Source organism: Temnothorax longispinosus, chromosome 1, assembly GCF_030848805.1.
Source record: "Temnothorax longispinosus isolate EJ_2023e chromosome 1, Tlon_JGU_v1, whole genome shotgun sequence".
Taxonomy (NCBI): domain Eukaryota; kingdom Metazoa; phylum Arthropoda; class Insecta; order Hymenoptera; family Formicidae; genus Temnothorax; species Temnothorax longispinosus.
This window is the reverse complement of record NC_092358.1, coordinates 23,419,613-23,446,958: the sequence shown is the minus strand read 5'-3', so window position 1 is coordinate 23,446,958 and position 27,346 is coordinate 23,419,613. Positions and strand designations below refer to the sequence as shown.

At 35.6% G+C, this 27,346-nt stretch overlaps 3 protein-coding genes and 1 long non-coding RNA gene across 10 annotated transcripts in view; 2 read left to right on the top strand and 2 right to left on the bottom strand.

Annotated features, from left to right (window-relative positions):
• The first annotated feature begins 3,082 nt into the window (after window positions 1-3,082).
• LOC139819336 (uncharacterized) overlaps window positions 3,083-27,346 on the top strand; it is a 30,820-nt gene continuing 6,556 nt past the window's right edge. Inside the window, exons 1-2 of the long non-coding RNA XR_011733702.1 lie at window positions 3,083-3,790; window positions 18,870-19,073. This is a non-coding gene — a long non-coding RNA (uncharacterized lncRNA). The remainder of the gene's footprint in view (window positions 3,791-18,869; window positions 19,074-27,346) is intronic.
• On the bottom strand, window positions 4,511-6,542 carry LOC139819219 (ecdysteroid-regulated 16 kDa protein-like). The gene is made up of 4 exons (XM_071788417.1): window positions 6,387-6,542; window positions 5,195-5,308; window positions 4,805-4,986; window positions 4,511-4,659 (listed from the first exon to the last, which is right to left on the bottom strand). Exons 1-4 carry the CDS (start codon window positions 6,469-6,471, stop codon window positions 4,576-4,578), a joined length of 465 nt encoding a protein of 154 aa, XP_071644518.1. The 5' UTR covers window positions 6,472-6,542; the 3' UTR covers window positions 4,511-4,575.
• LOC139819226 (protein transport protein Sec61 subunit gamma) lies at window positions 7,058-8,158 on the top strand. The gene is made up of 3 exons (XM_071788431.1): window positions 7,058-7,218; window positions 7,868-7,974; window positions 8,052-8,158. Exons 2-3 carry the CDS (start codon window positions 7,881-7,883, stop codon window positions 8,156-8,158), a joined length of 201 nt encoding a protein of 66 aa, XP_071644532.1. The 5' UTR covers window positions 7,058-7,218; window positions 7,868-7,880.
• Window positions 9,041-27,346, bottom strand: part of Atf3 (Activating transcription factor 3) — a 34,478-nt gene continuing 16,172 nt past the window's right edge. For 6 of the 7 annotated variants that reach the window (XM_071788367.1, XM_071788363.1, XM_071788359.1 and 3 more), the window contains 3 exons: window positions 17,258-17,542; window positions 15,459-15,598; window positions 9,041-12,912 (listed from right to left, as the gene is read on the bottom strand). In XM_071788367.1, the coding sequence (XP_071644468.1) occupies window positions 12,424-12,912; window positions 15,459-15,598; window positions 17,258-17,510 (882 nt within the window). In that variant the 5' untranslated portion in view covers window positions 17,511-17,542 and the 3' untranslated portion in view covers window positions 9,041-12,423. The remainder of the gene's footprint in view (window positions 12,913-15,458; window positions 15,599-17,257; window positions 17,543-27,346) is intronic. The other variant, XM_071788375.1, reaches the window with a different exon arrangement.

Here is a 27,346-nt window from a genome sequence, read left to right as displayed (position 1 = left end):
AAAAAATTAATAACGAAAAATTTCTCAATGCAAAAACCAACCGCGAAAATCGACCACGAAAACCGACCGCGAAAATATGAAGATGCGTAATATATTGTGCATGTTGTTCATGCAGTACGCATCTTGAAAATATATCAAGTGAGATATACAGAATAAATGACGTGACATCCAAAAAAAAGAAACTTCTCACACAATTGGTATTATAATTAGATATTACAATTAATGAATAATCGCGTTGTTATAATTGAATAATACTTATATGCAAATCTTTATAAACTTTTATAATCGATATAAATATATCTTGTTATATTTTTCATTTTCTTGAAAAAGTTTCAACGTTTCTCGATAGAATATTTAACAATCTCACGTCATATATCACTTGACTGGCATAAAGCCAATTTCTCAATCAAAACTAGATGGATAGGCTACAAAAAATTAGGGTAAAATCGATGCTTTGTTGAAATAAATTTGAGTAATTAATTAAAATCATTATTGAGCTTTCTATGAAATAAATTGCATAATAAAATCGAAATATTTCTTACCTTTTTTATTCATTATATATATAGATATTGTTTTTTGCATCGATTTGTATAATATTTAATCTTGGATAAATATGTATATGGAAAGAAATAGATGGGTATAAATAACACATCCTAACTAATTAATAATTTTTCCCTATCTACAGTTGATTTTTTTACAACACCTAACACAATATTGTGCTTACTCTTATCTTTTTTGTTCAAAAAAAAAAAATATATAAAAATTATTTTATGAAGAAATCAAAATAAAAAATTTATTTAACAGTATGTAAGGCTCTAAAAAATGTATATTTCCAAAATCATTACTTTAATTGTAAGTAGAATTAATTTACGTAACAAAAATTTCAAAAATTTAATTTACTGCGTACTTTACTTATATTTAAATTCGCGAAATAAAATTTTGATTCAATAAAATATTTTAATATATATTTTATTTAACATTTAAAATTTTATTTAAAAATTATTTACATAGAACGCGACAGTTCGTCAAAACATAATTCGCATTAAAATAAACGATAATATGAGCTCTTTAAAAGCTCGGTGCGTGCGAAGTGTGCGAGTATTTCCTCAAGCACAATCGCAAATACAACAATAAACAGGTGACACCAAGATTAAATATTTGCCCTAATCAGTTTTAGCTTATCCATTTAAGGCAACGGATCTACGAGATATAATACATTTATACTATAATTTATTGTCATAATTTGACACGTATCGAGATACATTTGCTCTATATTTAATTATATATATATTCGTAGATTCGTTACCTCAGTAAAAAAAAATTTCTGACTCACCAACACCCGATACGCAACAGGCGGAGTTACTCAGCCACGTAGCTACGATGATACTGTAACATACAAACATAAGATTCAAATTAAAGAAGCGCGCAAAATAATCAACATTTCAAAAAATAATTCTTACATGTACTCTAATTCGTCTTTCAATAAAATATTTGGCAATACAATTATCTTTACCGAAAAAGATCTTTACGAGAATAAAATTTTAGATGATATTTCTCTTTCTTTAATTACTTTTAACTTATCAAGATAAAACAATTCGAATAAATGGAAACGAATTATTAATTTTATGTAGCTAAGAGAGATGATACACTTACCCCAAGGTTGCTCCGCCGATGCCCGATGTCTCTCTCGGACCTCCTCCTCCTCTCAGAACGTCAGGTCTCTCCTTCAATTTCATTTCCCCCTTCTCTCTCCTCCTCTCACCGCACAGGACACTCGCGCGAGAAACACTCGCGGATAATAAATTAATAAATTACAATCGCGCGCGGACTAATTAATCATCAGTAAAAGTCTTTCTCGCGCGACACTGTACGACACTCCCGTTTATAAAGCCCATTCAAATGGGCTTTGAAAAAGTCCTTTAGTCCGAATACTTATACGACACTCCCGGTAGCAAACGCGACGAACCGACTGCGGTTCGTTTGTTTAATTAAATCGGCGGACGGAGGAGGTACGTTAGCTTCCCCGTCTTTTAGATTTTTATCCAAGCAGAACGAGGAGTTTTGCTTGGGTAAAATCCTCGTACTGAACCTTCCCACCTCGCCGAGGTCGTACCCATGGGAAGGAAGTGCAGTTCCGTGAAAATTTGAAAGAATCGCGACGCCGATCGCCCCGATTCGTTCCGCGTTCATCACCGCGTTACGTTAACGACGACGAAATGTTCGAAGACGTCCGGTAACCTGGCGCGACGCTATATACACTACGCGAATCAAGTGAACGGCCAGTAAAGACACGCCAGTTGATTAATGAAAAATACAATTAAAATTAAATATCGCATGCACAGTACGGGATCGAGCATGATAAATCTCGCGAATGTAAACCTGCATTTAATACCGCGGATCGTTAACTTACGCGGCACGAAATACACGAAAATAAGAAGTATTAACGAACGGGCGTTGTATCACGGCGACATATGCTATTACTCCGAATCACTCGATACGATTTCACGTTGTCACTCGGCCCTCTTTTCCCCCTTCGAAGAGAATCGGAGATAGACCGCACTACAATTCCGGCACAGCGTTCAAAGCACGACACACTATTCGAGAGTTCAGATACATGGCGAGACGAACGATTATCGCCCGCGAATGCACAACGAAACTGCAAATCACTCACATTTGTCGACTGTCGTATCCTCGCCTCGACGTCTCCGTTTCGAGCGAGCGATTCGCACGGCACTTTCGTGTTATTTCGTTCTGACAGACACTTGATTAACACTTGCGAATTCTTGAGCGCGTCGATGTCGATTCTTCCCGCAAAACGAGGAGCAGGAGTGCCAATCGCACGAAGGAGCGCGTTCTGAAACACACACAGCACCCATCCACAGCACGAAGCACGGCGACGGGCACGCGCGGAGCACGGACACTATAAGGGTGCGTTTCCACTGAGCGCGTCACGCGTCGCGTCATCCAATCAAAACATCCCATTTCGATCCCGTCACAAGAATGTAATGAAATGGGATGTTTGGATTGGTTAACTTGTGACGACGCGACGCGTGACGCGCTCAGTGGAAACTCAGCCTAAGGGTGCGTTTCCACTATACGCGTCGCGCGTCGCATCACGACGCCGCGTCATGAGTTATCCAATCAAAACGTTTCATTTTATGACATCATTTCCGAATGATTTCCGCAGGTACTCCGAGTGTCGAAGAAAACAAGCGGCAAGGCCGCTCGCCAACAAGAACGATCGATCGCACGCCGACTTCGAAGGTACGCCGTTTCCAACGTTCAACGGTAGCGCCGTAGCGCCTAGTATGGTGTCTGGTTCTGGTATGCCCGAGTATGCCGCTACGCCGGCGCCGCTGCGCCGCGCCGCCGCGCCGTGTCGGCGGCTCGGAGCGGCGGAACGTGATTGGCCGGACCCGGGGACTCGACTCGCGAGCCAATCGCGTTCGACGTCTGTCAGCGGCTCGGCGGTAACTGCGCGCGCAAGCGACGCAGGTCACGCAAGTAAATACGTGACGCGTTGAATTCAGACCGCGACGGTGCGAGACGTTGTCGATCGTGTATAATTTCTTTCTCGCGAACGAAAAGAAATCCAGTTACGGAGTGTGTGTTGTAAGCTGGACGCACGCCGGATATTCCGTTCCTTCTCGTGTCGTGTGCAACGAGTGGGAAGTGTCGTCGTTGAGCGAAATGAACGCCGAATGTCGTGCTGGACACTGACGACGACGCCGTACGTGTCATCCTCCCGGCTGTGATTTGGCGGGTCTCCGTGTGCAGCACGCCGTAATCGGTGAGTGAATTTATGCATGAGAAATAAATGCTTTCGAAGCGCGATATATCCGAATCTTAAGAGAATCGTTGTCCCGCCTGTCGCGTGAGATATATAACCTCGGAATTCGCGTCTCTTGCCTGCGCGATTTCTACTATTCTACTCCGAATAAGTGAATCGCGCGGGAAGACGTATCATACTACGTTTACGCGAGCGTTACTTCTGTATTATCGTATTATCGTAAGTTACTTCTGTATTATCGTAAGTTACTTATACAAAATCCCGTTTACGCGAAGAAAAATCCCGTTTACGCGAAGGAATTATATATCGTAAGTTACTACAAAAGTAACGCTCGCGTAAACGTAGTATCAGTGAATAACTCGGACCTCTCGTTAAGCGCCGAAATTAATGATCAATTAAGCGATTGAAGAGAACGATCGCTCGTTTGGCGTTCTCACTTTTGCTTGTCGCGATCGCGAACGATCTCGCAAGCGAGGGAGCGAGCTGCTTCAAAAATGCTCATGAACATCGAGAGAGAGAGAGAGAGAGAGAGAGAGAGAGAGAGAGAGAGAGAGAGAGTATTTAAAAAAGACTAGAGTATTAAAATATTAGAATATTAAAAATACAAGTGTTATGGAGACCATTTTTTTCTATCGTTTATTTTAACAATTTTAATCGTAAAGTTTGTATCGACATGCGTTGAAAATGTAGCGAGGTCCATTGTTTAAAAACTAACGCAAGTAACGTGTAACGTGTTTATTTCGATAATAATCTGTCATAGTCGCTACAAAAATACCAGCTACATCTTATACAATCTTCACCGGGAATTTTATGCATATAATTTTCTCGTCTTTCTCGTTTTTAAATTCCCACATAACGTCGACGCTCAACTAAACAAAACGGAGATGATTTTATTAACGAGATAATTAAAATTTTAAGAATTAAAAAATTTGGAAAATCTAGACTAACAATAAGTAATATAGATGAAAAAGGAGAAGAAATGTAGATTAACAATGTGACTCAAAGCGAAATTACCGTAGGGGTCTTCTTTTCCACAACGAACGTAGCTTTATAATTAACCTCCTGATCCTTTTTCAAAGGACATTTGAGTCCGGAATCCGGATTTTTGCACACATCAGGCTTTTTCAGGGGAAAGGGTACAGCCACGTCGAGTATCACTCCATATGCAAATACTTTGACTTCCGTAATATCTGTGTCTGCAGAAAAATATATTAATACGATATTTTTAATTGATATTTTATAAGTAAAATTATTTATCTTTATCGTAAAATTACGACTTAAAGTTCTAAGTTTATCGATAATTATACATACAATGCTCTTCCCAGGAATCAAATTTTTTCTAATAACGTTGAAAAAAGTATGCGACTGAAATATTATTTTCTTACTAGTTATTATTTTACTAACTTGGCGTAACTTTGGCTTTTACGTGTATGTCCTCGCCACGGGTTAACACGCATTTCTCATCGGACACATCGCAGCTTGAAATCTCGATCTCATTGATCTTAGCTAACTCCGAACCTGAAGTAGATTTGAAATTTTATTAGGTATACATTATCATCAAACAAATGATTTGCATTATAAATATATTTGCAAATTGCATTGTTTGTAATAATTTGATGTAATTGAAATTAATGAACTTAATCAACGATCGCATAAACGTTCGAATCGCGTGAAGGCGATCTCTCTTTATATCGCTGATTTGCTGTAATTACATATCATGATAATAGAAAGTTACGTGTGAGCTGCAACATAATTATATATAATCAGACGAACATCCAAAGCATGCGTAATTAAGTAGCTTAACGTGTAATGTTGCTAATAGCTTCCGGCAGTCTTGATATTAAAAGGATTTCTCATTGTGTAAATTCTCCCCCCAATTTATAATTAACGATAAAAGCCGAACAATTAATAATACGCTATTACTGACAGGGATTTTCGAGCGATTCCATAAGATTCTTATACATCGTCTGTCATTTTTATGAAATTAGTCGAATTTAATTGTTGTTTGTACTTGTTTTTTCTTTCCTTCGATCAAAATTAATGACCGATTTTATAATGGATGGTTTTTATCAATGCTTTAAAGAAACTGAAGAAAGCCAATATAATATACAGGATATTTTAAAATTACTTTTTGATTGCAAACTCTGTGACAAATCTGAAAATTATTTTTCCATAGCAAAGCTAATAATACATCGGAATGATTGTAATTCCTTCAGTTTTCAAACTTATCTACTAATATTTATTATCTATTATATATTTTATTAATACGTCAAAGTTACATTTTTATTCAAATAAAGTTGATTTTAAATTGTCCAAAGAAATAGTAAAAAAAGAACATCTCACGTGATTCAGGATACTTTGGAATAGGGAGAGGCTTTCTAAGTCATGGGGCTCTAATTATATTCCGCATTAATTTATTAATTTTTATTAAGACTAATTCAGTGTTTTTACCTGTTGTTTGCCCCCAAAGGCTCTTTGAACCCCTGGGCTTCCAAGTAAATGTCTTGAAAATTCTTTACCCAATTTTTTTTCTCTGACTCAAATAGCCCCTTCTTGGAGAAAAATTCTCCAAAATTATTATAGAGTACGCACTTACCGCAGTCCTCGAAAACGAAAGCAAAGGAGGATGCTATGCCGCACAAAGCACATAACAGCGAAAAAGCGACACTGATTCGCGTCATGTTGCTTCCACGATTTTCACGCAAATATTAATGACGTTGCGTGCAATCCTCGCGCCTAAATTTATAAGCGCATCGCTGCTTATCTAACGAGATAAATTACGAAAACGTAATCTATCTCATTACGCTAATGATAGACTATTGTCATTGTAAATGGTTTCATGAATGGTTTGACGCGAACTTCATTTCTCGTTCATATGTGAGCTCACGTTACATCGAATTTTTGTTACAAAACTATTGAGACAAATTATGCTTGAACTTGTTAAAATTGTGTATTCTTATTTTTATATTTAATTATAAAAAAAAACTTCTTTAATTTTCAATTAAGGAATGAAAAGTAGGAACCATTCGAAAAATCTATCTTGCTCTTTGAACCACAACATCTAATCGACCAAAACAACAAGTTTTGTAAAAGTACAAAATAGAAGATTCCCTAATTTCTCAGACAATTTTTAAAGAACCCGTTTTTGCATATCAATCTTAGGACGGTATTCATTATACCCTTTGAGTCCCCACATGCAGCGATATCGACTGAGATCTTATCACGGGTGTTTAAATGACTGCCGCGTCGCGGCGCCTCAGCGCTCCGCTGTTGCCAGCAGTGCCAGCATCAATCGTGAGGAAGTGACGTCCTGACAGCGCACCGTCCACGTAGCGTGTTTTGAGTACTCGCGCATCGCGCAGAGCCGTGCGTCCCAACGTTCATTAAAAACGACATTTCGTGCGGTGCGCTCGTGTGGAACGCGTAACGTGAGTATCGCATATCTCTGTCTTGTTCGATTATATCTTTGCGTACGAATTTTGTTCTCTTCTCGCGAGACGAGTATCTGCCTGCGTGGTTCTTTGTGAAAAGATTCGAACTTCCCGACATAACCCAGATCTCATTTGTCACATTGATGCCCAAGAGTACTTCACATACGAATCAAGTATTTTTGGCGAACCGAAGTATCGTGACACAAGATTTGCAGTGTTGTGCAAAATGGTCGATCAATACTTTTCTTTTGCCTACGTACAAAAGTTAAAGGTTCTCATAATACAGATTTTATTTACTATATGAAAATATAGACATCTTGTATCTGTATGCTAAGAATATATATAGTATCTTTCATGGACTATATTTTGACACGAATGTAATAATAAATTTGTGTTTTGCAATCAACTTTTCAGCACTTTTCTTTTTCTCCGCAATGTCTAATTATTTGCCTATTTTATTTTAAGTACAAAAAGTATAACTACAAAGAAAAAACAGATTTACTGTTATAGTATTATCATAAAATATGGTCGACCACTGTTGCTCAATATGAAAGCTCGAAGAACGTCTGAAAATTGGAATATACTTTAGATATTTATGTTTGGCTGATCAGATGTTTTCGAAACTGTACTTCTATTTCTTTCGCAGTATCCCAATCGCCATGGATCAAATCAAGAAGCTCACCGAACCTGGCCGTCAGTTTGCCAAGGATAGCATCCGGCTTGTCAAAAGATGCACCAAGCCAGATCGTAAAGGTAATTTAATTTTGATGACGTGAATATGAAACAACGATTATGACGATTAGTCACAACTCGCTTTTTATCTATTACAGAATTTCAGAAGATTGCAATTGCTACTGCGATTGGTTTCTGTATAATGGGCTTCATAGGGTTCTTTGTTAAGCTAATCCACATTCCAATCAACAATATCATTGTGTGAGTATTCACAGGATCGCCACTTTATCTTTAATCATTCGAGAAGATAATTAAACGTAATTCTTTTTTTATTTTCAGAGGTTCATAAAATTAATCCTGAAGATTCTCATCAATATTCTTAAGAAAATTATTGATAAGGTTCTGTAAGACTATTTCCGTTGTTGCATGTCCCTTCTTACTCTTATTTATAATACAAAAATGTATTTGCTATGTATTGATTTAATTTCGTGAGTGAGGTAGGTGAGAGAGACCCGCGTGTAATATTAATGAGTTTTGTAATAAAATAGTTGTCTAAAAAATTACCTACCTTCTTTTTTTACTAATTATATATCCAATGAAAAATAAGAACGAGATTTAAAATAAAATTAAGAAATGTGTGTGGTTACGACATCTTGAACATAGATAAACAAACTCTAAGACACAATCGCAACCGTCTTGTTTGAAAATACAGAAATAAACGAAATAAATAGTTTCGATTTATCTTATTCTTATGTATCAATTAAGTTCTTTTATGATAACATTTTAATTCAAATCAAAATTTCCATATGAGTAAAATCCTAGCATGAAAGGAATCCTAAAAGTCATTTTTTAGTATTGAAGACACTTTTATTTGAAGAATAAAATTTTTTCTCAGGTTATAACGATAAAATTTTGTTGACCGTTTATCTTGTTCGCGCAGTGTGTATCAATAAAAAAAATTTTTTTTTGAGAAAAACGGCCACGTTGCATGGAAAACCATAGCCAGGTACTGAGTAATATACGTAAAAGATATAATAATGATCTTGTAAAAATCTGGCACGCAGTTTTCTTTTACTATTTCGCAACTTAACATAGCTCCAAAAAGCGGCGCTTATATTTTCTAAAAGAAAAAAGAATTCCTCGATGATAAAAAAAAAAGAAATAAACGAGTCCTTAGATACTAGAAGCCACGATATCCGGGATCTTAGTATTGGCAGTATTCGAATAGAACGGGCTATTTAAAATCGCAAGAATTGCGCAAATGTAAATTTACCAAAGCGCTTTTAATGGAGTTCTTAATATCGGAGCTGTGAAACATTAGCTTAATAATATTACTTTCCAATTTCGAAATAAAATATCTCCCAATCTAACATTTAATACACATTAAACTATTAAATAGATAGAAGTTTATTGTCCCCCTAAGGGCACATTAAACTATTAAATACTCTGTTCTGGCAACTTGATAAAAATTCTATAAAAAGAAGGTAATATTTCTAGCACCATTCACGTATCGCTGTTGTGTGATACTGGCACGACTGCCATACTTTCTCTCTCTCTCTCTCTCTCTCTCTCTCTCTCTCTCTCTCTCTCTTTGCGATTTATAGATTAAAAGTCATACTTGGATTTTACATGATTTCGTAAATTCCGTATACTATCGAAGGGAAAGAGAGGGAAAAACACGAAAGACTTTGTCCCGCTTTGCTTTGCTCGCGAAGCGGCGGAAAAGTTTCTCGGGTTTCGTATTATTAGCAAGAATTATTTTATCAATCTGTAGCAACACACACTCCGAATAGGAAAAGTCGTTTAGTCCGCGGATTTGTATAAGCGTTTTTCTTCGTTAATTAAAATAATTACAGCGCATTCCGCTAACGATCAGACTAACTTCCATAGATTACGTGAGAAATCATCTTATAAGCGTAGCCCAAAGTGCGCTTGCCAAATTAAAAAATAAAATAAAGATGAATCTTTCAAACGATTTAAAATTATTTCAAAACGAAAACTGGATATATATTTGTAATTATAAGAAAAATATATTTAAATCAAAACTTGTTATTTTTTTATTTTAAAAGTATTAAGTAATTCTAAAAAATTGAATTTGAACATATAGAATTTGCTCGCCAAACTTGTATTGTAACAATGATTAGAATTAACAACACGTTATATCGTGCTTTCTCAGTTTTCTTTGGCATTTCCGTGCTGTTTTTATCTATTTGCATAAGTTTTCATATGATTATTGGTAACTAAATCCAAGAACTTAACCGCAATAAAATCTCAATTTGCAAACGCACTGAGGGAGAATAAAACGAAGCTAAATTGAGGTATGTCGTTAGGCACGTAATTCTCGGTTCTCCAACGAATCTAATGTTTAATAATCGTCATGTAATTAAGTGTTCATTAATTGTTAATGGCGTGCACTTATTTATGCAATTGTTCGCGCATTGTATATTATATATATGTATATGTTACATGTATAAATATACATATATATAATATATAATAATATATACGCATATTATATATAACATATAATATGCATTTGTATAAAATATATGCGTACGTACATATATAATATTAAATATCATTCTCGTTACTCATATAATTATAAGTATCCTCTGAACGCATGTTATCGACTCCTTGATAATCAATATCAATGATAGAGCAGACTTATCTACACCGGGGTACTCGCGTGTACTTTCTTTCTCACTGTCTCGCAAATCAGAGACACGCGCTTCACAAAATTAAAGAACTTATTTCCAAAACGTTTAAAATCCTTTCTCAAATGGGAGTTACCCGCATTACTATTGAATTGATATAAAAGTTTTCTAGAACCTCGAAACCAATCTCAAACAAATTTTTCGAATATTAAATCCCATTTCGAGAGTTTTAAAGTTTTTCATGCTTTTTTGACAAGTGTGAGTTTAAAGCGCTTTGAAAATAATTCTCTCCAATTGTCGTCAATATTCGACGCGGTGTCTCGATTTTCGCTTATTATTTAACAACGGAATATCTTTTAGCGATGCTCACTCGTCTCACTAGTTTTTTCATCGGCGCGACGAGCATGAAAAAGGAAATAAAGAGGATATTGTATTCGAGTCCGAACTCGCTGAAAAATATAGAAGCAGACTTTCCGAGAGACTTTCAAAGTCTCGTTGCTAATAGAGAAGCGAGTTATTTTTAGTTAATTAAAATTATCGAAACTGAAATCAGTTTCGAAAAGATTAAAAAAATAGTGCAATTAACATAATTAAAAAATTAGTAATATTCTTAATCGCGGAAAAAATTGTTCTATTGATATATAGCAAGTTATAATAATTTTTATCAGATATCCTAAATAACTGTAACAATAATTCTTGCAAAGGAGCGAGCATCGCTGGACAGTCCGTCTTTATCTTACATATCGATTATATTATTAATTAAAGGCCTTATAAGAGAATGTCACAGTACGGTTATTACGAAGGAATGTCTTCAAGCGTTCTCTACGTCGAACGTTTTTCGAGTATAACAAGAGCTCGTTAGAAAAAAAAGGGAAAAGGTGAAACAAGAAAGAAGGGAGAGGAAAGATCGACAGATGAAGAGGAAGACGAAAGATAAAAATCATTGTTCGCGTTTACGATATAATAATCGACTTACGAGCTACGGACTTACGATCGGGAAAGACGAACGGTGAGAAGCTCGGATGGCTCGTTTAAAAAACTAAAAAGTTAAGAATTAAATAAAAAAAAATTAACGAGATAAGAATTAAAGATAATCAACGAAATCACTTTCTCAATTCTCCGATATCTTGTACATGGAATGCTTATAATCCTGCCGTTATCGGCATCCTGACGCCAACCATTTCAACGAGCAAAGTATATTGTTCATTGAAAAATATAACTCAAAAATAAAACTTTTGTGTGTATATAATATTCTACTTAATTAATAACTAGAATTTATAAAATGTGAAATAAAAAATTCTGACATGCAAACTATAGAATATGTAATATAAAATATACACTCTGATAGATATTAATATCAAATATTAAAATTTCTTTCAAACACTTTCTCATAACTCTCAATGAAATTTTATACAAAATATCATTAAAATTGAATTCGCGAAGAGAGTCACTTTCACCAACAATTAACATTCACCATATAATTTTCAATCTTCGTTAATATTATCATCTATCTGTGGAACAAAAAATATATATTTATTTTTTTTTTTTTTTTTTATGAAAGTATGTTCCTCAGATATCTTTTAGAGCGGTATTCACGGTCAGATCTTATATTTAAGATCGTCTCAAGTTTATCTTTAGATGCTGTACGACTCGTTTCATTAGCTACGGAGTATCTGAAGATGATCTGAAGTGACTATGAATACCGGCCTTACAATTAAATATCTTTTGAAGTTCTGTATCTTGGCTAAACTAAATTAATGTTGGTGAGACCGTCTCTAATACTCCAAGAACCTTCAATTATTATACACGCGCTCCGGGCTTCTCGGCGATCCTCCCTCCCTCGAGATGGCGAAGAAAAACGATTTTCGCCGTTTCGCTAAACCGTGCAACCGGCGTCCGACGTTGTCGGCACGAAGGGGCTACCCTGTCGGTAGAAATCGGTCTCGTACTCCTCGACCTTCACCGGATACTCGGTGACGCAGTTCTGCGGCTGATTTAGGGCCGGCGGGGGTTGCTGTGGCACAAAATTGTCCTGATAGCTGGGGAGATGAAGGGGCTCGGCGAACTGCTGAAACGACGTCGTGTCCACGCCCTTCAAGCAGGTAGGACCGTGGAGGCTCAGCATGTCGACCAGCCTGCGCCTCTGTGTCTCCAACTCTTGGATCTGGGACTTCAGGTCGTGGTTTTGGGTCTCGAGGATTTCGGATTCCTGCACGAGAATCACCGTTTTCTCGCGCTTCTTCAGCCGACACTTGGTCGCCGCAATTTTGTTGCGCTCGCGCCGCCGCCGGCGCCGTTCCTCGTCCTCCGGCGTCAGCTGCAACGAGCAAAGGATTTCCGCATTTTTTATCCTGATGTCCATATCCTTTCGGGAGAATAAGGAAATTTCTTGGGTATCTTCAATTGTTTTTAGGAAATTGCGGTTATTTCGGTTCTTCGGGTTTGGAACTTTTGAAATCCCGGCTTTGAGATGTAAAAAGTAGGCCTTGAAGATCCCGTTGAGATCCTGAGATGTCGGAAATTTCGAGATGTCGAAGGCTTTAAAAGAGGCCTTAAAGGAGTTTATACAGGAAATAGTTTTGGACTTCTCCAATTTGCAAAAGACAAGAAGGCGGGTACTCTCGTTCCCGGCTACTTTCTTTTAGAGAAGCAAGATTTCTGAAATCTTTATTTTTATCGTTAAAAGATTTTATTTGTTTATATTCTTACAATTCGCGAAGCTTTTAATGTCCTGGAGATGTGAAAAGGAGTTCTTAAAAGAGTTGGGAAATTTCTTGGGTGTTCTCCGAATCTCGCCGTTAAAAAATCTAGACGCGAAATGTATCTGAGTCCCTATATTTTGAGGTTTTTGTGATTTTGATCGATGAAAATCGCGCAAATATTTTATGTAAACATTCATCGCTTGTCTATTGAATAATAACGATAGGCAAAATCGTTTGAGAGAAGATTCTAATGGTTTGCAGCTCGTTGCACTTTCACGCGCATTAGCAAGAATTAGCGAGGATAGACATAGAGGTGTTAATCAACGACGGATTCGAATGGAGTTCGGCATGATCTTTGGATAAGGAGTTATGCGAGTACATGTTATAATGCACTTCTGAATTATATTTAAGCCACGATGTTATTATACTCATTTTTATCTTATTTATATTTAAACCATTTAGACATATCCTGACCTTTCTTAACAGTCACGATAAATTTAATGTTTGATAAAAAAAATTTATTTGTAAAGTTCACAATGTATACAGTTCTGTACAGATTAATAAATTTCGGTGTTATATACTTACGAGTTACTCCAAAAATAAAATACGAAATATATGTTGTGAAATTTTATTACGGAGTTGCACGTACGGTATTCATTATCCTATATATTTAGGATAGCAATGTTAGCAGCGTGAAATCTACTCAAAAACATGACATGAAAATAGAAATGGAAATATTAAAAGAATAGAAATGTATAATTTTTTTAAATCGCGATTACAAACGTGATCCGTATAGCGATTAAAATGCAAGCGCGTTACTTCTTTGCGCTTTCAAGAGTCCGCTAATTTTAGCAGCTTGCATTTCGTGCCGTAAACAAACGATTCTATGTGCGGCATGCAAATTCGCGAATGCCGAAACTGCCAAAATGGCTGGACACACGGCGCCTGTCGGAATTAATTTATTCGCGCACGCGAGTTTAAGTCGCAACGGCAGCCAAGGACATGGAGAATCGAAAGGATTCGTTGTCTGGTCTGGGAACGAGTCTCTAAGCTATTGCCAGAATTGCTAAGATGGAATCGAGTCGCTATGTATTCGCGCGTGTTTCATTCAACCACTTAAATTGCTCGTTTTAACTGCATTTTTTTCGATTTTTTCACTCAAAATAACGATGTGTGACATTTCTTTTGATGATCAATTTATATCAATTTATATATTATATAAATAATAAGAAAGAAAAATTGAAAAAAAGTAAGAAAGAAGTATAGTGTGAAAAATGCAATTAAAACGAACAGATCCAACAATACTATCTCAATCAAATCAAAATAATTGGAGACTTTTTACACGGGAGTGTAAAATATGTAATCTATAATTTAAAAAATAATAAAAATTTGACGGTTAATTTGTTTTTCTTCGTAAGATTTTTATACGAATTCGAGTTTGTTATATCTTATGCTTTTAATTTGCTTGCATATTTTTCAGTTTCGTTTTTAGTGAGCAGAATTGTCACTTTTCTGGAAAATCAATACTACCGAAAAGATTCAGGGATTCCTTTTTGCAGTAAAAAGATATCAAGTAATTTTTGACCAAGTCGTTGAAATTTTATGTATAATTTCTCCTGATTTTATATCAAAATTATAATCTATTAATTTTCTATTAGAAATTATAATGCAACGTAACATCTCTTTTACTTTATTACTCCTCCCTGAATGTTCACATTAGAATTAATAAAGGAAGGGACTGGGAAATAAAGTTCAGAGAAAGGCAATCATAAAATTTCATTTATTGTTTATAAATCATCAACTACATAAAAATCCTTAAAAAAAAAAAAAGAAATTATCTTCTACAGAATCTGGAATTTTAACCCTCTGTAGTCCAAATTAATTTTATTTTATTGAATACTTTAAATATTTTATTAAGCTATAAATTTTGCAGTTTTAATATTAATAGCATTCCTCGACAATAAATAAAATTACAAATAATAATTTATTTTCTAAAGATTCCTAAGAGATAAGCTATTAACTAATGATTCTTTACTTTTGTGATACTTAATATCATTTATATAATCAAGTTGAAGAATTAATCAAAAGGTACAAAGGGTTAAGAATGAGTATGAAAAGTGACAATTCTTACCAAGAAGCTTTCGAAAAAAAAACTCTGCGTGAAGTTGATTCTAAGGAGAATAGTAAAGAAATGCAAAGATTTACTTACACCAGCTTTGTTGTTGTTGTTGCTCGCCTCGTCCTCTTCCTCGTCGTCGGCGCCGCTGCCGTCCTCCTTCTTCGTCTTTTTCTTGCTGTCGTCGCCACTACTGTTCGCCCGCCTCTTCGTCTGCAGCGTTAACTTCAGCCCTGTCCAAAGGAGAGTTTAATTAATTTCCATTGATTAATTTCGCTCCCAGGTATATTACCGAGGCCAAAATAGCCATCATTCTCGCTATAAGCGGAGAATGCGAATCCATTAAAATTACCCAGAAAATAATTAGACGCTGTAATGAAAAGGAGGAGTTCCTTTCCTCATTATTTCGCATTAAAATATAAAATAAAAATTTGTTTAAATTAACTCTGATTTTTTATTTCAGTTCCAATATAATTTTAACTTTAAAAGATGGCAAGATTTTTTATTAGCATCATCGAAAGTACTGCACTGAAATTATCAAGACAGTCAAAATAATTGGTTTGTAATTTTTTTTTAATTACTAAAATTTGTAACAGTGCATTTTCTGAGATTTTCTATATGACTTTTACTTCATCAATTCATTTTCTTCTTTTACTCATTTTTTGGAAACCATAAAGAGAACTTTAACTGTAATGTGTAAAAATAACTTGAAAATCATATTCATTATATAAAATCAAAAGATCGAATAGATTGCGCGAATATAATTCTTTATTTCGTCTGTGTTCCTTAATGCCACAATAAATTACAGACTTCCGGAGAGTGGACTCGAAAATGTGTTGCAACGCACGTATATTATAATGTCATAGAAAATGACAGTGATCGCTAATATTTCCTCGCGGTACAAGGACACTCTCGTGACCTTCGAGGGATTAAATCGCAATAATTAAGGATCATTTGTGTCAGCGATCGCGGCACACAACCTATTATCAAAGATAATAGATTGTGTGTCGCTTCACTCTACACACATCCACGTATTCTACATTATTCTGCATGTTAAGTCAATTAAAAAAATGTCAATTAATTAATTTGGCAGTTAGGATAACAGATCAGCGCCACCGGTGCGAACAAAACCGCAAAGGCAATTACGATAACGATCCTCCTTTGTGATTGCGTGTGTGCGTATGTTGCGTAATCCGTAATTTGAAAGAAACAGGATTTGCTATTTAATGCGTTGCGCTGTGTACATAGTGAAGGCAAAAAGATTAAAGAGGAAAGGAAAGAGAAGTACATTATGTTAACGAGCAGAATAACAAGCCAGATTGTCATTGACATTTGTTAAATGTGGATAAAGTGGGTGCAATGCGAGCAAATCTCGCTTAGATTTTTTAGCTCAGACTTTTCTCGCGTTTGCGTGCTTTATAAAAGATATGAAGCAATTAATATTTGCTCCGACATTTATCAAAAGTAGGTACACATAAAAAAAATAAATAGCAAGAGTAAAAGAGTAAATATTTATTTTATAGCAGATTTAGAAAAAAAAAATTAAATATGTTACTTTTGCTAGGTACTAGGTCAAATTTTAATTTTCTTGATAAATATGCAAGGTAAATCTAAAATATTCGACACATCCTACATGCATACGTATATACATATACTATTTTATTTAACTTTTTAAGAGTAACAAATATTTCAATATATTAAATTTTTAATTAACATTCTGTGAAAATCTCACGATATATTTAATAGATTTTCGTCCGTTATCTTTGTTATTGTCGACTTCTCGAGTTTATTTTATAGAAATTCTTCGCAATTAAATTTTACTCACTAGAACACATTATATATGTAACAATTAATACGATGTAATGAATGTCGAGAATGTATTCTTCATTTACCTTCTTTGATAAGCTGACTACAGGTGTGCTGGACGCTTGGCGGGCTCGGTTCGCCGCTGCTGGTCGAGTCCGTACGGTCCCGCATGCCCTTCTCGTTGCCGCTGCCGTAACCCTCGAAGGGATTGGTCATGGCGATCAGCGAATTTACGATTTCCGGTGTCCTTGGCGTGACCTCGGCCGCCGCCGCCGTGACACCGAGAAGACCCGCGGCCCCGGTCGGGCTGGGATTCACGTTCACGTTCAGATTGTACATGGCTTGCGCTGGGCTCTCACCATTTATCTAACCTGGACATACCAACCAAAGGGCGTCGCGTGAAACTAATTAAGCCTGAAAGCGTGCTAAGCTTAATTGAATGTTTCGAAGATAAAAAGGAAATTTATTCTTGGCTTTTATTTTATTAACTCTTCAGCGAAAAAATATGAAAAAATTTTACAGAAAATTAAAGTTTGAAAAGAATTGAAAATTGAGAATTTTGAAATGTATGCATTCGGCGGCCTTATGCTTATTAATTATTTCTTATATTTTTATAATTTTATAGTCATTATATTTTTATAATTTTGATTAAAATTAATTAAATCTTAAAGCGTTCTGGAGGTATACATGTAATTAGGCATTTCGAAAATGCTGGATTCTAAAATTAGTTTCAGTAGCAATTTTGATAGGTTGGAGTAATAAAGAAAATTGAAGGAGATTGAAATAAACACAAGAAAGAAAAACAGATATTAACTTGACGAATAAAAAATCAGAATGTAATAGTAATAAAGGCAATTTGGCAGTGCCAAATTGGCACATACTTGTCTTTATTACGATTGAAATAAAGCGCAGAAGATCGAATTGAAACAACTGCACATAAAACGAAACACGTATATTCATAAGGACCAAAGCGAGCCTATAATTTTAGGGCCTTTCAACGTGGCCTATAATTAAGCCGAGATCCATGGAGACCCGTGCGAACTCTTAAAATAAATTATCCTGTGAAAACCGCAAACGAGGATGTCGTTCTCTATCGCTTGCTCCGTGTGCTTCGGTCTCCGGAATTCCCGAGAAAGACTGACGCCTGTTATTGCGTCGCGTGAAATATATCGTATAATAGTTACTCTTGTTTGGCGCACTATCGCGAAAATGAATAATCCGATTATCTGGAAAGTCGTGAGTCTATTTCGCGCATTTTATCGAAATATTCACGTCACATGTACGTACTATTTCATAATCACGGTGACACAAAAGCGCCAATAGATAAATGTGCAACACATACTTGTTTTGCATTGAAAGTGTCATTTTTATTATATTATAAATATTTTATATTATAAAGTATATTTAGGTGTATATATACATATACTTATACATGTGCACATCCAAGAAGTTCCAATTGTATTACGCAACTACCTTCTTCACAATTACATCTCGAATTACATATATGTATATACATATAATAAAGTATCTTCGTAGTACAATAGGATCTTCTTGATATACACAACATATACCAGATACCTAATATCTTTCATATAAATATCATAGCTTAAATATTGAACTGTCACATTTTAAAAATATTAAATATAAATACTAAAATCACACTAAAATATAAATATGTATCTTTGCTTTTTCCCGTAGGACATCAATACCGTAGCCGCATCACGGCAGATTCTTATCGATGCGATCGCAACCTTCGCGATCTATCAATGATCGATGTATATGCACCCGCCTACGGACCGAGCCGACTCGGCAGCACCTGTACAATTGAATTGCCGATAACGAGATATGACCAGGAAGACGATCTTGTCGAGCGGTGAGAATTCCACCAATTGCGTTTAATAGGTATTACAATTCATTTTTTAAAACGTTAATCTTAAATTAATAATTAAATACATTAAAATATTTGTTCATATTCGACACACTTTTTGCTTGTTTGTTACAATGTAAAAAGTTAATGCGTCAAATACCAAATAATTAATTTTTTCATGTTCAGACAAAAGTATATAAGAACACGAAACTGGATATAAGCGTTTCACTCCTATTAGGTTTCCCTTTTTTTTATCAGAAGCGTAGCTTTTAAATTAAATTATAAATATTCACAACATAATATTATACATACGAATCATAATAATTTATATGAAAATCATAAATTGTGAATTATATGAGTGATTTAAATATTTATGAATTATAAGAGTATAATAAATATGAATATTTATTATACTTCGTATTTAGTAAGCGTGGTCGAGCATGTAAAGTAGCCGGGCGGAAAACTGCACGTCTAATGTTCCGAGTCTTTATTATACTTCAATATCTTGTGCGCAAATCATTCATAAGGATTACGTAACACATGCTTTTCAAATTGCACAGAAAAATCAGAATGTCTTATCGACAAACTACATTTTATTTTTTTCTCGATCAAATTCAAGAATTTCTTTACGCCGTTTCTCTTTCGACGCCGCGTTTTCAGCCGCGATTAGGCGTTGAAAAATTGACTGATTATCTGTCTGGTTGCGTTTGGCCGATCTCCGGTGGACGCGTCTATCAAAATTACTCTTGACAGGGATTGACAACCTTTTAGTTCTTGCTCACCGGCTTGCTTGCTTGTGGCCCACCCACGACGAATTTTCTCGCACATTTTTTTACGCACCGGATACACCGGGTATTCATTATACTTCAATATTTTTACGAGCGCGGACTACTGATGACAGGATTACGTAACGCCGGAAATGCGTAGAAAAATCGTAGCGTCTTTACCAGCAAATTTAGATCATTCCATGCAAAATAAAGAATTTAAAATATCTCTAAATAAATTAACTTTAAATGTCAACGTTATATAATATGTAGATAGCTATAATTATATATTATATTATAAAATCGCGCGTGCTAAAATACATGTATATAAATAGATATAAATATAATAAGTATAAATTATAAATAGATATTAATAAAAGGAAAGTTTTTTTATACCTCGTTTTACTGTCATAATTACGAAGATATTTTGCATACATACAGTTGCGTTCCAACTCGAGAAATTTATTTCAATTACTATCAACTTTCATATTTAACAACAACTCGTCGCTCTGTCACTTTCACGGTCTTTCGTATCTTATAAATCATCGATTAACGTTACCCTATCAGATAGTGGTAATGAATCAGCGACTTCGTACAGAGTATAGGTATTGATCATGAATAAATTTAAATCCAATTTGTATATCCGTCGAGTATTGCTCTGTACGTATCGATCTTACATGTTGTCTCGAAATTTTATTCCATATCGCGTTCAACTCTCTTGACAAGTCAAGCTCTGTTACTTACAGTAAAAAGTATTTTAAAGGATGTGTCTCGCTCGATTATGCCCCGGATTGTAGAAAATTTTCTACAACCGAAAAAAAGGAATAACTATGATCTTTTTGTTAGGAAACGTATTTTTTCGAAATCTCTCGTTGAATTACGTAACGCGATTCAATTAATGCTTACATACGTGTCGCTCCTCAGCATCTTCGAGCTCTCGAAGATGCTGACACTCTTACATCTCGCGCATCTCGCGTCTTCCACTTCGCTTCGACCTCAATTCACTACATTCCTCTCAATCGCGCCGGCACTCGTAGCGCTGTTTTATCTCCGTGAATAAATCATTAAAGATAGCATTAAGATACATATTTTCTCCGAAGCGCAAACGCGTCGAGATCTCGCGACATGGCTCATCACCGCGTTCGCTCGCTGACAATCCTCTCGGAGAGAATTCGCAACTTCCGGCCGGTCGCTATTTCACTCTTCTCGCGCATTTATTTGAACAAGCACATTCAATATTAATACAGGATATTGTAAATCCGTTTAAGCTTTACATCCATTAATTCAAAATCAATAAGAGTGAAACATACAATTAGAGGAAACTACAGAATATTGTAAGTTAATTAAGAATCAGCACTTGAATATAAGAATTTACATCTTCGAAGGAATGACACTTTAGCAAGAAATAGAAACATAGGATATTAAAAAGACATTTACGATCAATGGCGAATGCCACGTGTTTTCGACGGTTAAATGTTTTTTTAACCGGAGACATCAAATTCTCCAGCTATAGTCGCGGAGTTGCTTAATCGCGGAGGAGGAGGACCGCTTTTCCCTTTCGCTGTCTGCACATGCGGGTGTTTCGTAAGAATTTTATCGTTCCGTATTCGGGGGGGCCTAATGCCCTTGCAACTCCTCCTCCTTCTCTCAACCTTCCACTCCGGTTCCTCCTCCTCCTCCTCTTCCTCCTCCGCCCGTTTCTTCTGCTCGCGAGCAAAAAGAAGAGAACGTAAAAGAAGAAACATCGACTTCCTCAGGCCTGAGATCTTTCGGGGCCCACATGCGCGCGCGTGACAAAGGGTCCTCTCCGGCACCCAGTGACCTATATGTGCCGAGGTGGAAGACGTGGGATGCGCTCGAAACGAAAGAGAACTTGAGCAAACACACGCTTGTGTGTTTTCTCTTCTCGCATTTTTAATGGCGGTCAAGTCAGACATTTTACCAGTTGCATTTTGATTTCAAAACTCAAAAAGAACAAGAATAAATAGACCTTGATTTTTAATCTTCGAACTTTTTGAAATTATATCTTGGAAATATATTCCACATATTTGTAAATATATTAAGTATTTTAATTTTTATTCGTAAATTCTGTATACAAGAATTTAGCTCTTAATATATTCATTTATTACGAAAATCTTAAAGTAAAATATTATAAAAAGTTTTATGGAATATGAAAAAAAAGAGAGTTAAACAATAAAAGTGGCTTTGCGTAACTTAACGATTAAATGATATTTTTGGCAAAATATTATTTATTTTAGTCGTAAATTAAATTGAACGCGCATTACAAAATCTTATAGCATTCTTCGTTAATATTCGTATAGATTTTGTCGTAGGTTGAAAGACGATACAAGATGGTAAGTTACTCCCAAAATCGCAGGCGGAGATGTCTGGCGGTTTACTGGCAGCGTTGCAGTTTGAAATAATAATTCACGTTTGTTTGAATGAGAACAGGTGTCCGATCGAAGCCACCGCTGGCTTACCGCGCCGTTAAATTTATAAATAGGAATCGTTTGATTTTGACGTATGGCACATTCAGATTCGCCGGTATTCGACCGATTTTCTCTACCCAAGATCTTTCTCCGAAACACAGTGCACGAAATTTGTTCAACCCAGAAGGACAAGAATACATCATTTTAAGTTAAAAAAAATTATATTATCGAATTAAAAAAAACGAATCTAAAAGTCAAAAAATCTTCTTTATAATATTCTCTACGGTTTAAGCATAAATATATGCATATCGTTTAATTTATTTCTGCATATTAACTTCATAATTATCATATAGTTATATTATGTATTCGAGAACTTTTCAAAAGTAGGCAAAAAATTGAAGTAATACATGTGTTTAGTCCACCAAATTTACATACTTCTTATATCTTTTTCTGTATAAATATTGTGTAAGTTAATTGAACTTTCTATAAAAATAAATTTAAGTTCTTCTCACAATCAGTAAGGACAAAAGAAATGGCCATTCCAAACAATACTCGCGAAATCAAACATCGTTTCTCTCTTAAATATCTCTTGAAGATTAATCTGATATCAATGGATAGTTTTTTATAAATATATATAATATATATATATATATATATATATATATATATTGTATATATACACATATATTATACGGCATGTGTTGCGTCTTGCCTCGTTTCTAGGAAGCAGCCGGTATCTAATTCTCGGAATCCCTGCATTGCTCGATCTCGATCCCAGCATCCTTCCCCTCCTTACGTATATTGAGTAGATGATAATTAATCTTTCCCCAAAGACAGAGAGAGAGAGAAAGAGAGGAGGGAAGGGAGGAAAGAGAGAGACATTTGGAAGAGAGCTTCTCGAAAGAACATATGTGTTTCACATTTCTAACTCCGAATTCCGTACACGATGTAAAATTACCTCTTTCTCTTCTATTCTTCTCTCGGATTTAAATAAAAATATTCTATCTGTGTCTTGTTATAAAAAGTATTTTGTATTATATATAGAAATATTACTTTTTTTAATGATGGAATATGCGTATGTCGCAAATCAAAATCGCTTTCGCATTTCTCGTAGAAGCAGGAAGATAGATCGCGACAAAAAATGAAGAAGAAGGACAAGGAGAGAGAGAACGCGAAAGACAGAGAGAGAAATAAAGAGAGAGAGAGAGAGGGAGAGAGGGAGCTTGCGCAACCGGTGCCCATCTGGCCACCGAAAGCTTTTATAGCGCTTTTTCGACGTGTCGACGACGAGCGAACGTGGGCGGCCTAATTCCGACAAGATCGTACCGCGTGTAACGCATGTGATCTCGAGTGCAGACTTCAGAATAATTACATATCGCGATATAGAACGCGGAACCAACCGCATATTTTGGATGGCGGAGGTTAGTGAACCGATTGACGCGCGATTCAAGAGTATCATTACGTTTCGCGTCTGCTATACATACATATACAAGATTCATAAATTTATGTGATTTAGGAAGACAAGAATATTCTTAAATTAAAGATGTTATATCCATCACGTCAAGAAAATTCGCAATTTAATCAATAAAAAAATGAAAAGAAAAAAGCTCAAAGAGAAAAGAAATTAAGACGCGTAAAAAAGATTTTAAAAATTATTTTTAAACGCATTATTTAAAAAATAAATTATTATTTACATCCCTCTAACAATATACGTGATTTATATAAAGATTTGCTTTTGCATAATCGCTCTCTTCTCTACCTCTTATTTTTGTACAAATTTTACAGAAAATTCTTTCTTACATGGAATATTTTATTCTAAAAAAAACCCCGTCGATAAATTTTGTGAATAACTAAAAATTGTATATATATCGAACTGTTGAAGCAACGTCAAAAGAATAAAAGAAAATAGCAAAATCTTCTTGCGGAGGAGGCGAATTGGACTACACGTCGAAATCCCATGAAAGCCGCATTAAAGTCGAACGGTTTTACGAGCGTCAATTTACGACGACGACTAACATCTTTTTGCCTCTTTCGTGTAAAAAGCGCGGATGTGGGCTACGGCAAATTTCCGCCTGTGCCGTCTGTTTTAGAGATCTCTATACCCAAAAATGAATACGCAAAAATCGACAATCCCACAATGGAGACTTTGTCCTCGCTACGAGACAGGCAGCTTCGCCACCTCCAGAATGCTAAAAATCCGCCGGAATATCCATAAAGTTGCTAAAACGGCGAAAAAAAATAATAAGAAAATTTATTAGATTACTTCAAACTTTATTTTTAAAGAAAATAAAACAACGAAAATATAGTTATATTATAAATACGTATAACAATATAATTCAGAACAAAGTAGTTTTTAGAAATAGATACGACTTTTATGTTATAAAAATAAATTAAAAAAAAAACAAAGAAGGAATAGATTAAAATTGTTAAAAATTTCCTGGCAAATAAACACGGATATTCGCTTGATTTATGGCGGAGATGAAAAGATTAAGATAATATAGATTTATAGAATAGACTATCCCCTCATATACGAGCGAACAAATTGTGTATTTTACACACGTGCGACATGATCGATCGACATAATGTCCCGGAAGTTTTATCGTGATATGTGTCATCGTGAAAGCCCACAAGAAATATAAAGTTCCCTAAAATCTTGTCGATTTACAACAGATGGAAATCATTGTCGTATAATTATTATTATTACTTTTATATCAACGATAAAACAGTTCTTCAGTTACAATTAAATATACATTAATACAATTAAGTAAAAACTCAGTAAAAGATAAAACGGAAGAGTAATTATATAATATAAAAAAGATAATGAAAAATAATGTAGAAATATATATATGGAAGTAAATAAAAGAAAATAAAAAATAAAGTAAAGACAAACCTATATAAACAAATTAATTGCAAAGATATTTTTAACAAGATATATCAATATAGCGATGTAATAATCGTCGAAGATCTGTGGCTTCTGTCGTTAATTGTAAGGTGGCAGAGAGAAGCGCGTGGTTTCTCATCTTGCGGTTGGGAAAAGTGATAAAGCACGAGCCTGTCGAAGAGAACAATATACAATATGCTCGTGCAAGAATTTCAACGAGAGAAAAGAGTTCGAAAGGTCAATGTCTCTCCCCTCGGGGGATTACAGGCGAACTCTTACCCGGTATACTGCAAAGAGTACTTTCTAAAAATACGAATCCCGTTTCGAGAGATAGGCGATTCTTTTCAGAATATGCCGCGCGCGCAGCTCGAAAATTCGCGATTGCAACACGTGCAAGCGGGACCTTTCGATTCGCGACATCGCGTCGGGAGCGCACGCGAATGCGCAAGGAATAGACTTTGAATTATGATTCCATTGAAGTTGAACCGACGTTGAAATTAACAATCGAACAGGAAATTTAATTTAACTTTTCCTCGGAAATCATATAATTTATCTTCCAGCGGAAAACACGATTATAAAGTAGAAAATGAGCATCACATTTTTTCAGTCTTTTTTTTTTTTTAACGTCCGACACGATGTGCGAAAAGCCGGCAAAAATTAGCAACGCGTACAATTAAACGGAATTCATGTTGCGCTTTAAAAAAGACAGGATTATTTTCGCTCCGCCTCTCCAAATGGGACGAAGAGGAGTAGAGAGCAAACACACAAAGGCCTGACACGAGACGAGGGACGCGGCGGCGCGACGCTATCCATCCCAATTATACCGCTTTAATTATGGCGAATTACCGTCCTTTTTCTGTCCTTTTCACCGGCGCGGCGTCGCGAACCGTGACGCGACACCCGTAAACCCGTGGCATTTCTGCACTTAGTGAATTTAGATTGTGTTTAATTCAATTTTAATAAGCAAGGAGTTTACCTTGAAAAACCACTAACTTTTGTCTCGTCCGGTAAAATGCCTACAAGTAGCAATTTGTGAATATAGGTATTGCAAACAAAAAGAAAAAAAATGAGAAAAAGACTCTAAATCTGAATTATTAGAATTAAAAGTTAAATGTTTTTAACTTTACGCCATAGCTTGACTGTTTATTTAAGAAAATGAAAATGATGGAAGCTACTCCGAGGGTTCAAAGTCTTCAAAATCTTTAAAGTCCATTAAATCTAAAATTTATCGCAAAATTAATAACAGAATTCGCGACATATGAATTTACACTCTAATACTCTACGTATTTCTATATTCCGAGCTGCACACAGCTCCGTCGTGAATTATAGATCGTCAAAAAGCCAGACTTAGAATAAGTCAGTTTTACGAACGACAAACATTGAAATTTTATTTCTTTGCTCACCGCGTATCGGCTCGCAGGCTCACGCAGATCCTTTATTTTTACGAAGCTAGGAACGTAGGAAACGTAGCACGCACGCACGCACGCACATTGTTGCTGTGTCCTCTCGCTCAACTGTGTTTGGAGTTCACGTCGAAAATTTATGCTTCCTGTCCGCGAACGACACACATGTGTACACGCGCGTCGTCCTGCGCACGTCTCGCGCCTGTGTGTATACGTGCGCGCGTCCTTGCGTCCTTATAACCGGGCGCGCGCGTGTCTCGCCTATAAACCCATTCTAGATGATCTATCATCCGCGGCAGAATTTTATTTTGACCTTATCCAAGACAGAATAGCCTGAATATCGTAGTTGAATATGCAGACGTCCGTTATATAAATACCTGACATTTCTTCCGTATCGAATTTGACAAGATTACTGTATATGCAAATGATTTAAGTCCTTTAACATCCGTTTTCGCAACGCGGTATCGCTATCGCAAATTATTATCGTGTAAAATGACACTTTCCTTGCTTGAACACGTAAACTCTTCAGCTGACCGAAAGATCACCAGGAAAATTACTAAAACGAGTTTACACTGCGGCAAGTGGCATTGTGAGTGCACGCACGTTCGTAAAATCTTTTTATAGCGAGAAGCTTTCAGTGATTTTCACTGATTTCTTGCACGACGTCCTTCACCCGTTTTTCAGTTTTATCGCTAATCTATTAAATGTGTATCATAAAATAAATATCATTTATATAATCGATTTGTATATCCATTTATATATATTCTGTGTAGTCAAAATTAATAGCGATATAAATAGTATCATATAAGTCTTAAACTGTGCACTTTTACG